Source organism: Sorex araneus, chromosome 2 (assembly GCF_027595985.1).
Source record: "Sorex araneus isolate mSorAra2 chromosome 2, mSorAra2.pri, whole genome shotgun sequence".
In the NCBI taxonomy this organism is placed as follows: domain Eukaryota; kingdom Metazoa; phylum Chordata; class Mammalia; order Eulipotyphla; family Soricidae; genus Sorex; species Sorex araneus.
The window spans coordinates 136,118,038-136,129,927 of NC_073303.1; the positions used below are offsets into that span (position 1 = coordinate 136,118,038).

At 53.5% G+C, this 11,890-nt stretch overlaps 1 protein-coding gene across 3 annotated transcripts in view; it reads right to left on the reverse strand.

Annotated features, from left to right (window-relative positions):
- PDIA5 (protein disulfide isomerase family A member 5) overlaps nt 1-8,976 on the reverse strand; it is a 65,751-nt gene extending 56,775 nt beyond the window's left edge. For all 3 annotated transcript variants that reach the window (XM_055128247.1, XM_055128249.1, XM_055128246.1), the window contains exon 1: nt 8,838-8,976. In XM_055128247.1, coding sequence (XP_054984222.1) covers nt 8,838-8,879 — 42 coding nt within the window. In that variant the 5' untranslated portion in view covers nt 8,880-8,976. The remainder of the gene's footprint in view (nt 1-8,837) is intronic.
- Between the last annotated feature and the right edge of the window lie 2,914 nt (nt 8,977-11,890).

Here is an 11,890-nt window from a genome sequence, read left to right on the forward strand (position 1 = left end):
AAAAGATGAACCCTGCGATTTGCTGCTTGGACGAATCTGGAGCGTATCATGCTGGCTGAAGTAAATCAGAAGAGGGACAGACGCCGGATGATCCTCTCATAGGCAAGATATAAACAAACAAATATATTAGGGATTTCAAATGACCAAAGGCACCAGAAGCCAAGAATGGGTCCCAGTAGGATGTGTGGGAGATTGGGGGGGGTTGGGGGGGCCAGAATGGAAGGGAGAGGACAGAGGGACAATGATGGAGGGACACTCTAGAGGTGGGCGTGGTGCTGGAATCATTTTTGCAAGAAACATTCCCAGCAACAGTACTGTGAACAACTGTGCCTAAAATAAAGTGAAATAACTACTTTTCATACAAATGGGCATATGTAAAGGCATTATTTCACTCATTACTAAGGGACCCATAGTATGACCTAGGTAGATCAAAAGGGGGTAGAAGAAAAAACAGCCCCCAGAATGAGTGCCTCAAATGAAGTGAAGAGTTAGTACTACAAGCACAACTGAGATGAAAAAAGGCAAGTGGTCTGACGTGGGGTGTTGAACGAGACACAGACCAGCTAGTGTCCAGTGGGAACTGAAGATCTGTGCTGGCCACCAACAGAAATCACATTTTCTTTTTCTCTTCTCATACCTATCCCCCAGAAATTGCATTGTCTCATCACATTCCTGTTGCAAGTATCTTGGGGTATTATTTATAAAAATTATACAACCTGGATCTCTTTACATAACACTTTAAGAGAAATATAACTTTTACTTGTTACACACATATTTTTCATACTCTAACAGCATATCATATTGATATGATATTCAGTCTCATCAATCTCGTTTGAAATCCTATGCATTCTGTTTTATATATTTAAAAGCATTATTGTTGACCAGACAGGCCAAAAACACAGTGGAGAAAGGACATTTGCTACAATAATTGTGCAGGGAAAATTGTACAACCATGTGCAAAAGATGGAGCCTGGGCAATAGTACAGCAGGCAACCCAGATTCAATTCCTGGTGCCCCATATGGTCCCCCTGAGCCTCCTAGGAGTGACTCCTGAGCACAGAGCCAGGACTAAACCCTGGGCACAGCACCCCGCCCCAAAAAAAAAAATAGAATGAAGACCACCTTCAAACACCACACACAGAGGTATATCTTTCCACAGAACAAGCAAGATTTTCATGTAAGCCCTGAAACCATGAAACTTCCAGAATGTAACAGAGGCTCTGACGTTGGTCTTAAAGACATGTTTTTAGATGTGACACCAAGATCAAAAAGGCGACAGAAGTGAAATATAAACAAGTTGGAACAACATCAAACTGAAAAGCTCTGCAGAATAAAAGAAAATAAAAACATATCAAAGACAAACAAAAAGCAGGGACAGTTTGGTAGAAAGTCAGCAGAGGCAGACGGCAGAAGGGGAGGAGGAGGCTACAAAGCCAACTTCCACCTAGGGGGTGCAAAGTGCAGCGGGGGGACTAACAATAATGCACTAGAGTTTACTCTCCGGCCAGAGAGTCAGTTTTGAACAATTCACCGTAAGGAAAAAAGCATCATGTATGGGGAAAGATGCTTGATTTATTGGGAACATTTCATAATTTATACAAATATTGATCCACTACGTTGTGCAACTGAAACAAATGTATAACTGTGTCTATTTTGATCATTCTACAAAGGGGCCCACAAGCCCTTGAGAAGTCTCCCCTGGTTCCCTGCCCTCGGTTAGTGACCCCCGTGTCATTCTCTCAGGTTAGAAATCCCTGGTACACATTCTCTTGCCACCTGTACTTCTTTCTAGTACTTACCATCTGATTAAACAATAACCCAGAGACTGTCACACTGGGCTATGAGAGGAAAAGATGGTGTCCATCATATTTCACATCCTGTCCCTGATGTCTTAGCAGGGTACAAATGATTCATAAAACAGGAGGCCGGTCCATGTGCTGAGACACGGGCACTCAGAGCACAGGCTGCCAGGGCTGAGTCCAGTCAGACCCCACGATGCCAGCTTGTTCACTCCCGCAGTGGAGCCCTCCAGCCAGCCCCCGGCTCGCACGGCCACCACAGTACCTCTGTGTGTAAGTCCCAGCCAGGGCCCTCAGCTTGCATCTTCACCAACGCCTCCCTGAACAAGGAGGAAGGGGTTTGCTCACCCACGGACAATATCCGTGCTGGGCCTGCACTGTGGCAAGGGAGGATGGGGGGCCACATGCCGGAGCGGCACAGCAGGCCTCTGATTGCCAGGAGGCATGGCCCCCATGACTAACAAAGGGTAGGGGGATCGGGCGCACTCTGGGAAGATGCTGCAGCCCCACCCCAGCAAGCTGGTCATCGGCAGGCTGGCGGGAACAGAGCTCAGAGCACACGGAGGGCACAGTGTGACCCTGGAGAACAGAAAGATGCAAGGAAGCCATTTATCACGGGGATCACTCCCAGGGGTGCTGGGGGCTCCCCAGGTCACTCCTTGGAGATGCTCTACCCAGCAGGACCTGGGGGCTCCCAGGACCACAGATGGCAGTGGCAGGGGCGGGGTGGGGGGAGTGCAGGCACCAAAGGCAGGACCTCACACATGCTGAGCATCGCTCCACCAAACAGGCTCTCCTAAGCCCACACCCCTCTGGTGTTACCCCCGCCGCACCCGCCTGCAGCTTCTCCTCCCAGGTCAGGAGGGAGCAGAGGGGCAAGCTGCACAGGCATCCCCGGGCAACACTGCCAGGGCTACTTCAGAAACCCGAACCTGGCGAGAACTTAGGCCTCCAGACACTTCCCTCTACCCCAGAGGGTCCCAGCATACAACCGTCTCCTTTCCAGGAAAAAAAAATCATTCAGCGATGCCCCCTGTAAGTCCACCTGTTTTAGCAAACAAGAGCGCCTCCCCTGCCCCATTACATTGGGATCACCAAGGCCGGCCTGGGCGGTGTATAACTCACTCACGGTGGCTGGCTGCCAGCCTTCCAGCTCACACCCCACTCTCTTTCGCCTTCGGGGTCTCTCTGCCCACTTAACCAGCTCGGGTCACCCTGCTCCGAGACTCGGCACTGCACAGACAGGAAAGCCTGGGCGAGGCTCTGCAAACATGTTTGGTGTTTGCAACCCTCGCTCACACACCAAACAGGCAACCAGAGGCACTGGCCAGTGCTGGGCCGGCAGCAGGGGGGGCAGCATGTGCCTCCCACTCCCGCTGAGACCCCAGAGGCCAGGGGAATCAGGAGAGGGGAGGACAGGGAAGGGGCAAGGTGGGGAAGCACAGAGCCCATCTGAGTCCTAGCTGCGAGCACCTGGCTGGCTGACACTCATGCCGAGAGCCTCCCAAACGTCCCACAAACACCCAGCAAGGTGGGTTGGACCCCCCGGGCCCTCTCAGAGGCCTGTGGTGGCATTTTGCTTCCCAAGAGAAAATTCACTTTCAGGAGGAAGGTGAGCTAGTGAAGAGAGTGCTCGAACCCCGGGTCCCTGCCGCCACACCCCTGCCACCTCACTGGGGCTCTGCAGAGAGAGGCAGGAGCAGGACAAGCCCCAGACCCCAGAGCAGCAATCCTGCACCCCAGTCTACCTGCTGGGACCCCCACCTGCTCCCACTTAACCAGTGGTGTTTGGCCAGCTAAACGCCCAGGTGCCCCCCACCACACTTCGTGTCCGTGGGGTAACACGGGAGAGAGGGAGAGCAAGCTCGGAAGAGGAACACGCTCTCGCACCTGCCTCTGACCCGAGGTACTTACAGGGCTGCTTCCTCAGGCCCCTCAGCCCACAGACTCAATACTCTCTGAGGGGGCTGGGGGGTAGAGAGTTGTACTTAGAGCAACACTTGATGCTCAAACGATCATTCCTGGCAGTGCTCAGGGACCATAGGGGGTGGCAGGGACCAGCCAGGGTCAGCCGCGTGCGAGGCAAGTGCCCTACAGGCTCTACCTCCCCAGTCCCAAGCTCTGCTATTAACACCCCCCGCCCCCAACTCAGACCCTCTGTGTCTAATATATCACTGCACACAGCCACCTTCACTCCTTCAGTCCAGTGAAGACCGGGGACACCTGTGTGCCAGGCGCAGGGAGGTGCAAAGGACAGCGGCCAGAGCGGGGTCAGCCCCTCTCCACCTGTGGCTGAGTGGGCCCTTCTTGGGGCGGGTAGTGCCCACCGCAGGTTCCGCGCCCAGCGCTCACATGGCACCCATCCCTCTCTCTAGCCTGAGTGCCAGTCCTGCTTGAAAACCTCCTCCGTAATGACTTTCTGCGGAGAAGTGCATTCCAGGTTCCAAACAGCATTGTAAAGGGTAATTAGGCCTCCGGGCCAGCCCACAAAAGCCTATTAAATATATAATGGTGGAGAACCTCCATGCAGTGGCTGAAAGCTCTGCAGGAGAGGGCAGGTGCTGCCTCCGCCCCCGCCCACTGACCCATTAAGGCGAGCAGGAAGCCCGCGTGTGCATGCCTGTGCGTGCGTGGCCCTGTGCTCTGCGTGTGTGCATGTGTGTATGTATGTGTGTGTGTGTGTGTGTGTGTGTGTGTGTGTGTGTGTGTGTGTGTGTGTGTGAGTGTCAGAAACACAGCAGCCAGGAGGTCTGGAACTCAGAAAGGCGGCTTCTATTCCCAGTTCTGCCTTAGGAACCGGGTGACTCCGAGTGAATTCCTTCCCTCTCCAAGTTTCACTTTTCTCTTATAAAAGGAAGGGCATGGGCCAGGGTATGGCCTGATGGTGGGATGCATGCAAGGCCTCCCATCCCCAAGCTGCTGGCGTGATCCCTGGCACAGCCAAATAAATAAATTAGATTTTAGTCTTTTGAATCACACACAGTCATAAAGCATTTCTTAAATGTAATTTTAAATATTTCATATATAAATATATATAATTTAGAAGCCACCCTCAGCAGTGCTGGGGTTGGGCTGGGGGGTAGCTCGGAGGCCCCTCCCAAGGGCGCACAACAAGGCAGTGCTAAAAGGGTTCAGTGCTCAGCCTGCTGGTCCCAGGGTCCCCCAGGGCCACAGTCACCAGAGCTGGGGGCAGGACTGAGGTTAGAGGCAGGACAGGAATGGCATAATCTGCCAGTTAAGCCGTCTCCCTAGTTCCTATATATCAAACTGAGAGATATGATTTAAGGTAAATGTTACTAAAAAGACTAAAAAAAAATTATAACACAGATCACTTACTCTCTTTGGGGGGAAGTTGCTCTGGGGACCACCTGATCACAGTCACTGTGACCCTAGGTCACAGTCACAGGGCCAGACAGTTCAATGCACTACTTTCAGTTTTCCAAAGACACTGTAACTTCCCAGCCCCAAATATAGACAACATGTCAGGAAAACAGACACCTTTCATCTATCTAAAGAGAGTTGGGCTCAGGAAAGAAACTGTCACTGTCACTGTCATCTTGTTGCTCATCAATTTACTCAAGCGGGCACTAGTAACATCTCCATTATGAGACTTATTACTGTTTTTGGCATATCAGATACACCACGGGGAGCTTGCCAGGCTCTGCCGTGTGAGCAGGATACTCTCAGTAGCCGGGCTCTCCGAGAGGGGCGGAGGAATTGAACCCGGGTCAGCCGCGTGCAAGGCAAAAGCCCTACCTCCTGTGCTATCACTCCAGCCCACCCAGGAAAGAAAAAAAAACTATTATTTTTTCCAATTTTTCTGGGCACGAGTGAAAAGTGTCCGAGAGGGGCTGGAGAGATAGCACAGTGGGTAGGGCGTTTGCCTTGCACGCGGCCGACCCAGGTTCAAATCCCAGCATCCCATATGGTCCCCTGAGCACAGCCAGGGGTAATTACTGAGTGCAGAGCCAGGAGTAACCCCTGTGCATCGCCAGGTGTGACCCCAAAAAAAAGCCAAAAAAAAAAAAAAGAAAAGTGTCCGAGAGACCAGCTCCAGTCCTTGGCCTTCCTGCTATGAGACACGCCTGAGCCCAGTGACATCTAGAATCTTCTCCAGCTTAGACATTTCTCCATCTGAAAAGAATCCACCTGGGACATACTAGGGAAGGGTCAGCTATAGGGCGGAGTTGCCTGAAAGGGGGGTGAGCGGTGGGTGAAGGGGGTGCCAAGCTCAGAGGGGCTGCAACCTACTTACTTGTCCTATTTGCTTTGACTCCACCTGATACTCTTCCAGAAGCAGGAGAGGCCCCAAGAACCCTCTATAGGAAGTTCCTTTATCAGTTCTCCTGATCAAAAATGATCCACACAAAACACTAGGAACACACAGAGAAGCATGAGCAAAGAGAGCAAAAGCCATAGTCCTCTGTAACTCCACTTTCCCGAACAGCCGCTGTTAACACCGACACTAATTCCTCTGCCACAGAAGGAGGCTCCTCGCCCCGCCAGGCTTCTCTCTCATCTCGCACCTTCCTTGAGTTACCACCCTTGAGCACTCAGCCAATTCCTCCAGGCTCTTCACAGGCATCCTGAAATAGTTGAGTGCAAACAGAGCGTTCTAGTAAATACCCTTTCCCCACACCACAACCCGGAGATCACTCAACCGTGTACTTCCACTGAGCACTGCAGGCCTTACATATTTTTGCTACTATTAGAAAGAAATTGTGGTCACTGTGCCTCCACTCTGCAAATCCCTGCAGACCCCTTTACACTCCCCATCTCCCACACGGGGCACGCACCAGTGCTCAGGACGCACTGAGCAAGCAAAGAAAGCCCAGCGACTCCGAGGACCTGGGGGCCCAGACCAGATGAACACGAAGCTCCAATTCCTGTCACCCCACCCGGGCCTCACTGACCCTCGGATTCGTACTCAGACGCTAACCCAGGGCCTGGAGAAAGAATGAAACCTCCGTCTATGTCGAGGCCTCGGCTGCCACCCCCAGAGCCCCGCGCACAGCAGCCACTGCCCGCTGTAGCAGAGGGGCCGGACCCTTAGGAGGAAAACTCACCCAGGAACTTAACCTGCGAATGGGTTGGGGCCACACCTGGCAGTTCCCAGGGCTCAGTCCTGGCTCTGCCCTTAGTGATCGTTCCTGGCGGGGACCTGAGGACAATTGTGCTGCCAGCAATCAAACACAGGGGTCATGCCGAAGCCTTACCCACTGGATTATTTTATAGAAGCACCCCAAATGTGCCTGACTACTACCACCCCCACCCCTGGGTGTGGGGGGACAGGACTGCCCTCTCAGGGGAACAGTGTTCCAGACTAAAGTGTGGCTTCAGATCAGGAGGCCCCGGGACAGAGGGAACTGGCCCCGGCCGCCCTATTTATTTGTTCTCAGGACTGACTTCCCTTCACTCCCCAACCCAAGGCAGTAAGGAAGGCCAAGGACAATATGTGTTTTGCTCTCCCCAAATCCAAGCCAGGGCCAAACAATGTACTGGATAAATAAATGTTTGCGAATGAAACTTCTTTCCGGACAGGTTCCCAGGTTCCTGAGCCCTTCACTGAAGCAAGAGGGAGGGAGCAGGAAGGGAGGAAAGCAGGAGCTCCTCAAACCCGCCAAGCAGCCAGACACAGATGCATCTGCTGCTGGAGCCCCAGGCTTATCCCCAGAACCACTAGCCCCCAGCACCGCACATGGATCCCTGAGCAGAGAGCCAGGATTGAGGCCTGGGCACTGCCAAGGGTGGCCCACAGCACAGAGCCAGAAATGATAGCCCCTAAGCACTGCAGGGTGTGACCCCGAAACAAACAGAAGGTAAAAAGAGCCCCAGTGAAAAAACTGATCTTGAGAGTGTCAAAGGGGCTCTCCAGCTGGCTCAGAGCAGTGAGAGCAGTGAGCAGTGGCTCAGCGCCCCGGAGGCAGGGGGCCGCTCAGCCTTGGCAAGACCCACAGCCTCCACGGGGAGGACAGTCAGACCCGGAGACCTACAGGCAACCAGGAAGAGAGTCGCTGCACGAGCAGGGGACTCTCGCTTGTCTGTTGGCTTTCGTGGGGTGGGGCGAGTGGGGTCCGTGTCCGGGGATCGCCCCTAGTGGGCTCCAGGACCTGGGTGCACCGAACCTGGGTGGGCCCCACACAGGGAAAGTGCCGAACCCCTCTGGCCACTCCACGCCTCGCGCTGGCCCCGCATCCCTGCCACACCCAAAAGGGGAGGGGAAGACAAATCTCGGTAGGAGAGGGCGCCAGCCAAGGAAGTTCCCGGGAACTTCTGCAGGGAAAACCGCCAAGACCTAAGATACGGGAGACCAGAAGTTAGTGGAGCGATGTGGGGCGCACAGCCACAAAAAACGCCGAGGATAAGCGAGGGCCAGGGGTGTCTGCGGCCACGCCCACCTCTCAGGGGTGCTTCGGGGGAGGAGGCCGGGGTGCTGCTCGAAGGCAGCAAACTCCACCCGCAGTGCCTTCGCTCTTGGGGGAATCAGGACTAAGCCGCTCGGAAGCCTCCTTGGAGTCTCACGGCCCCCGCGACAGACCTGGTGAGGGGACTTTCTTCACCGCCCCCACCCCACGGCGGAGGAGGCGAAGGCCAAGTCTGATGCATCCAAAGCGCCGCAGCCTTGAAGGGGCCGGGCAGGGAGCACCGCGCCCCGTGGCCACCGCGCCCAGCCTGGCGCGCGCGGGGGACCGAGGTGGGGACCCGCTTCCCAAGTGCGCGGGGCAGAACCAAGCCAGAACCAGGTGGTCCTGGGGGGCAATAAAAAAGTGGGGGTGACCCGGCCAGGCAGCATCCCGGCCAGCACTCAAACAGGTGCAGGGCCCCGAGGTGGCTGCCCGCCCTGGCCGAGGTCCGCTCCCGCGCACGCACCCTGCAAAGTTGCGCTCGCCGCTGCGCCTATCCCCGGCCCCGGCCCCGCGCGCCCTCGCGCCCGCCGCTGCGCCCGCCCTGGAGCGCCCAGCCCGGGGTGGAGGTGGGCGCCCCGCCGCCCCCGGCCACGCTCCCGGCCATGGGGCAGCACGTGCCGCCCAGCCTCACCCAGACGCCCAGCAGCAGCCACGCCGGTCCGGCCCGCGCCATCCCCGCCGCCGCCCACGGCCGGCTCCCACGCACGCACGCCCGCTCCCTTCAACGGGCCGAGCAGCCGCGGCCACTTCCCCGCCGCTCCCCGCCTCCGGGTTCCCGGTGCCACGTCTGCCAAACATGCGCACCAGGCTGCAGAGGCGGCCTGGAAGAGGTGCTTGCCGGGAGTTGTAGTTTGCAGGAGGGGGAGCGGGTGGGTGGGGTGGGGGTGCGGGCTGGCAGGGATGGGGCCGGGCGCGGACCGGGAGCACGGCTGTGTGAGGGGAGAGTGGTGAGGTCGGGAAGGAAGGGAAGGCAATCAGTATGAGAGGCTTCACCGGGATTGCAGAGCCTGGGGAATATCACCTCGTTGCGCCCAAGGTTACTGTTCCTCTTTGGAGGATGAGGCCAGCGTTTCAGAAAGGACAGTCTGCTGTACCGGAGCCAGCACGCCTGTGGTCCAGCATAGGAAAAGCCCTCGCCCCTTCCTTTTGTGTTATTTATTCAGCCAGACTTGGGTATGCTGCTGGAAAGCAGTTTGGTGCTCTCTCAAAAAGTGAAGCCGAGGTTATAAACTCATGACCCAGCAACCCCACTCGGAGGATCCACCCAAAACTGGAAGCAGGCTTTCCAGCAAATACCGTGCGCCAATTCTGGTAGCAGCATTATTCCTAGTAACCAAGAGATGAAAATAAACCAGATGCCCACTGATAAATAAATGAATACGGAATGGGTGGCATATACCGAAAATAGAATGTTATTCAGTGATAAAAAGACATGAACTGCTGGGGGAGAAGAGAAAGAGGAGAAGCATGGTGAGTCAGAGACAAAGTGGTGTCCAGGACTGATGGCGCCAAATATCCAAATCACACACTCAACAGAACTAAACTCAAGCGACCCAAACTTTTTTTTTTTTTTGGCTTTTTGGGGTTACTCCTGGATCCGCACTCAGGAATTACGGAATTACCCCTGGTGGTGCTCAGGGGACCATTGGGAATTATACCCAGGTCAGCCACATGCAAGGCAAACGCCCTACCAGCTGTGCTATTGCTCTGGCCCTGGAGATTCAAATTCTCATAAACAAATTTAGGAAGGTCCTGTGAAGAGGACAGCTGGAGGTGGGGGTAGGGGAGAAACTCGGGCCTGGGGAAATGACTCAAAGGGCTGGGAAGCGTATTTCTCATGTGGAAGCCTGGGTTTGATCCCTGGAACCGCGTGAGCTCCCAGCACTACCGAATGTGACCTGTGCCCCAAAAGAAGAAACTGGACTGAGCATAGAGCACAGGGGTTAGAGGGTTTCCTTGCATGTGGCCGACCTGGCACCACAAGTACCCTGAGCACTGAGCTAGGAGAACCTGGAGCACCACCAGGGTCTCCCTTATAGTCTCCAGAATTGTGAAAAAGCAATCACCCCATTAATAGCCCTCTGGTGAGCAGCCCATATAAAATTGATACCAAACTGGAAACAGCCCAAACGTTAGTGAAGAGAAAAATAAATGAACAAGTGATAGTGTATTCTGTGATAAAAAGAACAAAGTCCATGTACATATATTTGAATTTCCAAACCATTGTGTTACGCAAAAGTAGCCAGACACAGGCTGGGGAGAAAGCTCAAGGGCTGCGGTACACGCTCTGTGCTCCGGGTTCTCTCCTGGTAGTACGTGTTTCCTGAGTACCTCTGAGAGCAATACCAGAGCGCAACTTCAGGTGTCGACCCAGAGTACCACAGGGTTTGTGCCCCTAAAATCAGATAGTCAGGCAAAAATAAAAAAGGTATATGTTATATAATTCCATTTCACTGACGTTCAAGAACAGGCAAGTGTAATGTATGGTGATCGCAGAAAAATAGAGGTTGCCATGGCAGAGAGAACCGAGGTGATGGACTGAGGAAAAGACGAGGAAAGCTTCTGGGCACTTCATTAAATGAAAGCTGCTGGTACTTCAGTAATAAGACTCTCACAACATATTAAATATTGTATAAATAATTAGCAGAATCAATTATTTGAGTATGAACTAAGATTCGTACATTCTAGTACATGTAAAACACCTCTCTTAGACACTGATGTTTTTAAAAATGGGAGGGCTTGGTGACGAGCTGATCCTCAGGACTCCTGGGCCTGACATCCAAGATTGCCTGGCAGCTCCTGACTTAGAGGAAGGCTGGACTCTGCAGACACATAACTGCCTGAAGGGGGGAATCCTGGAGAACAAGGCAAGGAAGGAAGGAAGGAAGGAAGGAAGCTGTGGGCCCGAGAGCAAGAGAACTAGAGGGCAAAGGCCTGGGAGGGAAAAATAAAAATTGCCAAGGAAACAGTCCATTGCATTCTGCAATTGAAACTAGCTCGAATGAGATTGATGGCCCTTCTGGGAATGTTTAACAATTCTAAACTTCAGTCTCCTTGAAATATGAAAAGAATAGTTCAGAGCCAGCCCAGTCCTTCCTCCATTCCAGCCACCAGTAGGAACCGATCATTTCCCTGCCACAGTCCCAAGAGGCCAAACTAGAGAGACTTCTCCTCTAGCTTCTTGTGCATCAGACATTACATCAAAGAATTCCACCTTTATTTGTGCCCCAGCCCCTCCTCTTAATCCTCCTGGCTGGGATGAGAACTAACAAGATAACCATTTTCAGACATTCAAGTCAGCATGAGACTTGACCAAGAGTCTAACAACAAGAGGAATGTTGTGCCAAGATGCCAGCCATGAAAGAGAGCATTCTGTGTACATACAAACTGTGAACACGGCAAGAGTATGTGGTTCAAGTGGTGACTAGCTTGGAGAGTAGCTTGGGGTTGTGGGTTGGGAAGGACTCACCTAAAAAGCTGGGGTTCTAATTCACCATCTTAGCACATGACACTTGGAGGTGTCCACTTGGAGAAAATGTATCACAAACAGGGATTGTGATGTACATAGATTATATTTCAAAAAGAAGTTTAGCCTAAAAAATAAAAAAGCAATGAGAGGAAGGGAAAACCAAGCCAACGCTGGAGAGGGAGGGAAGGTCAAAGTGGGAAGGGATGCCTCAGAGA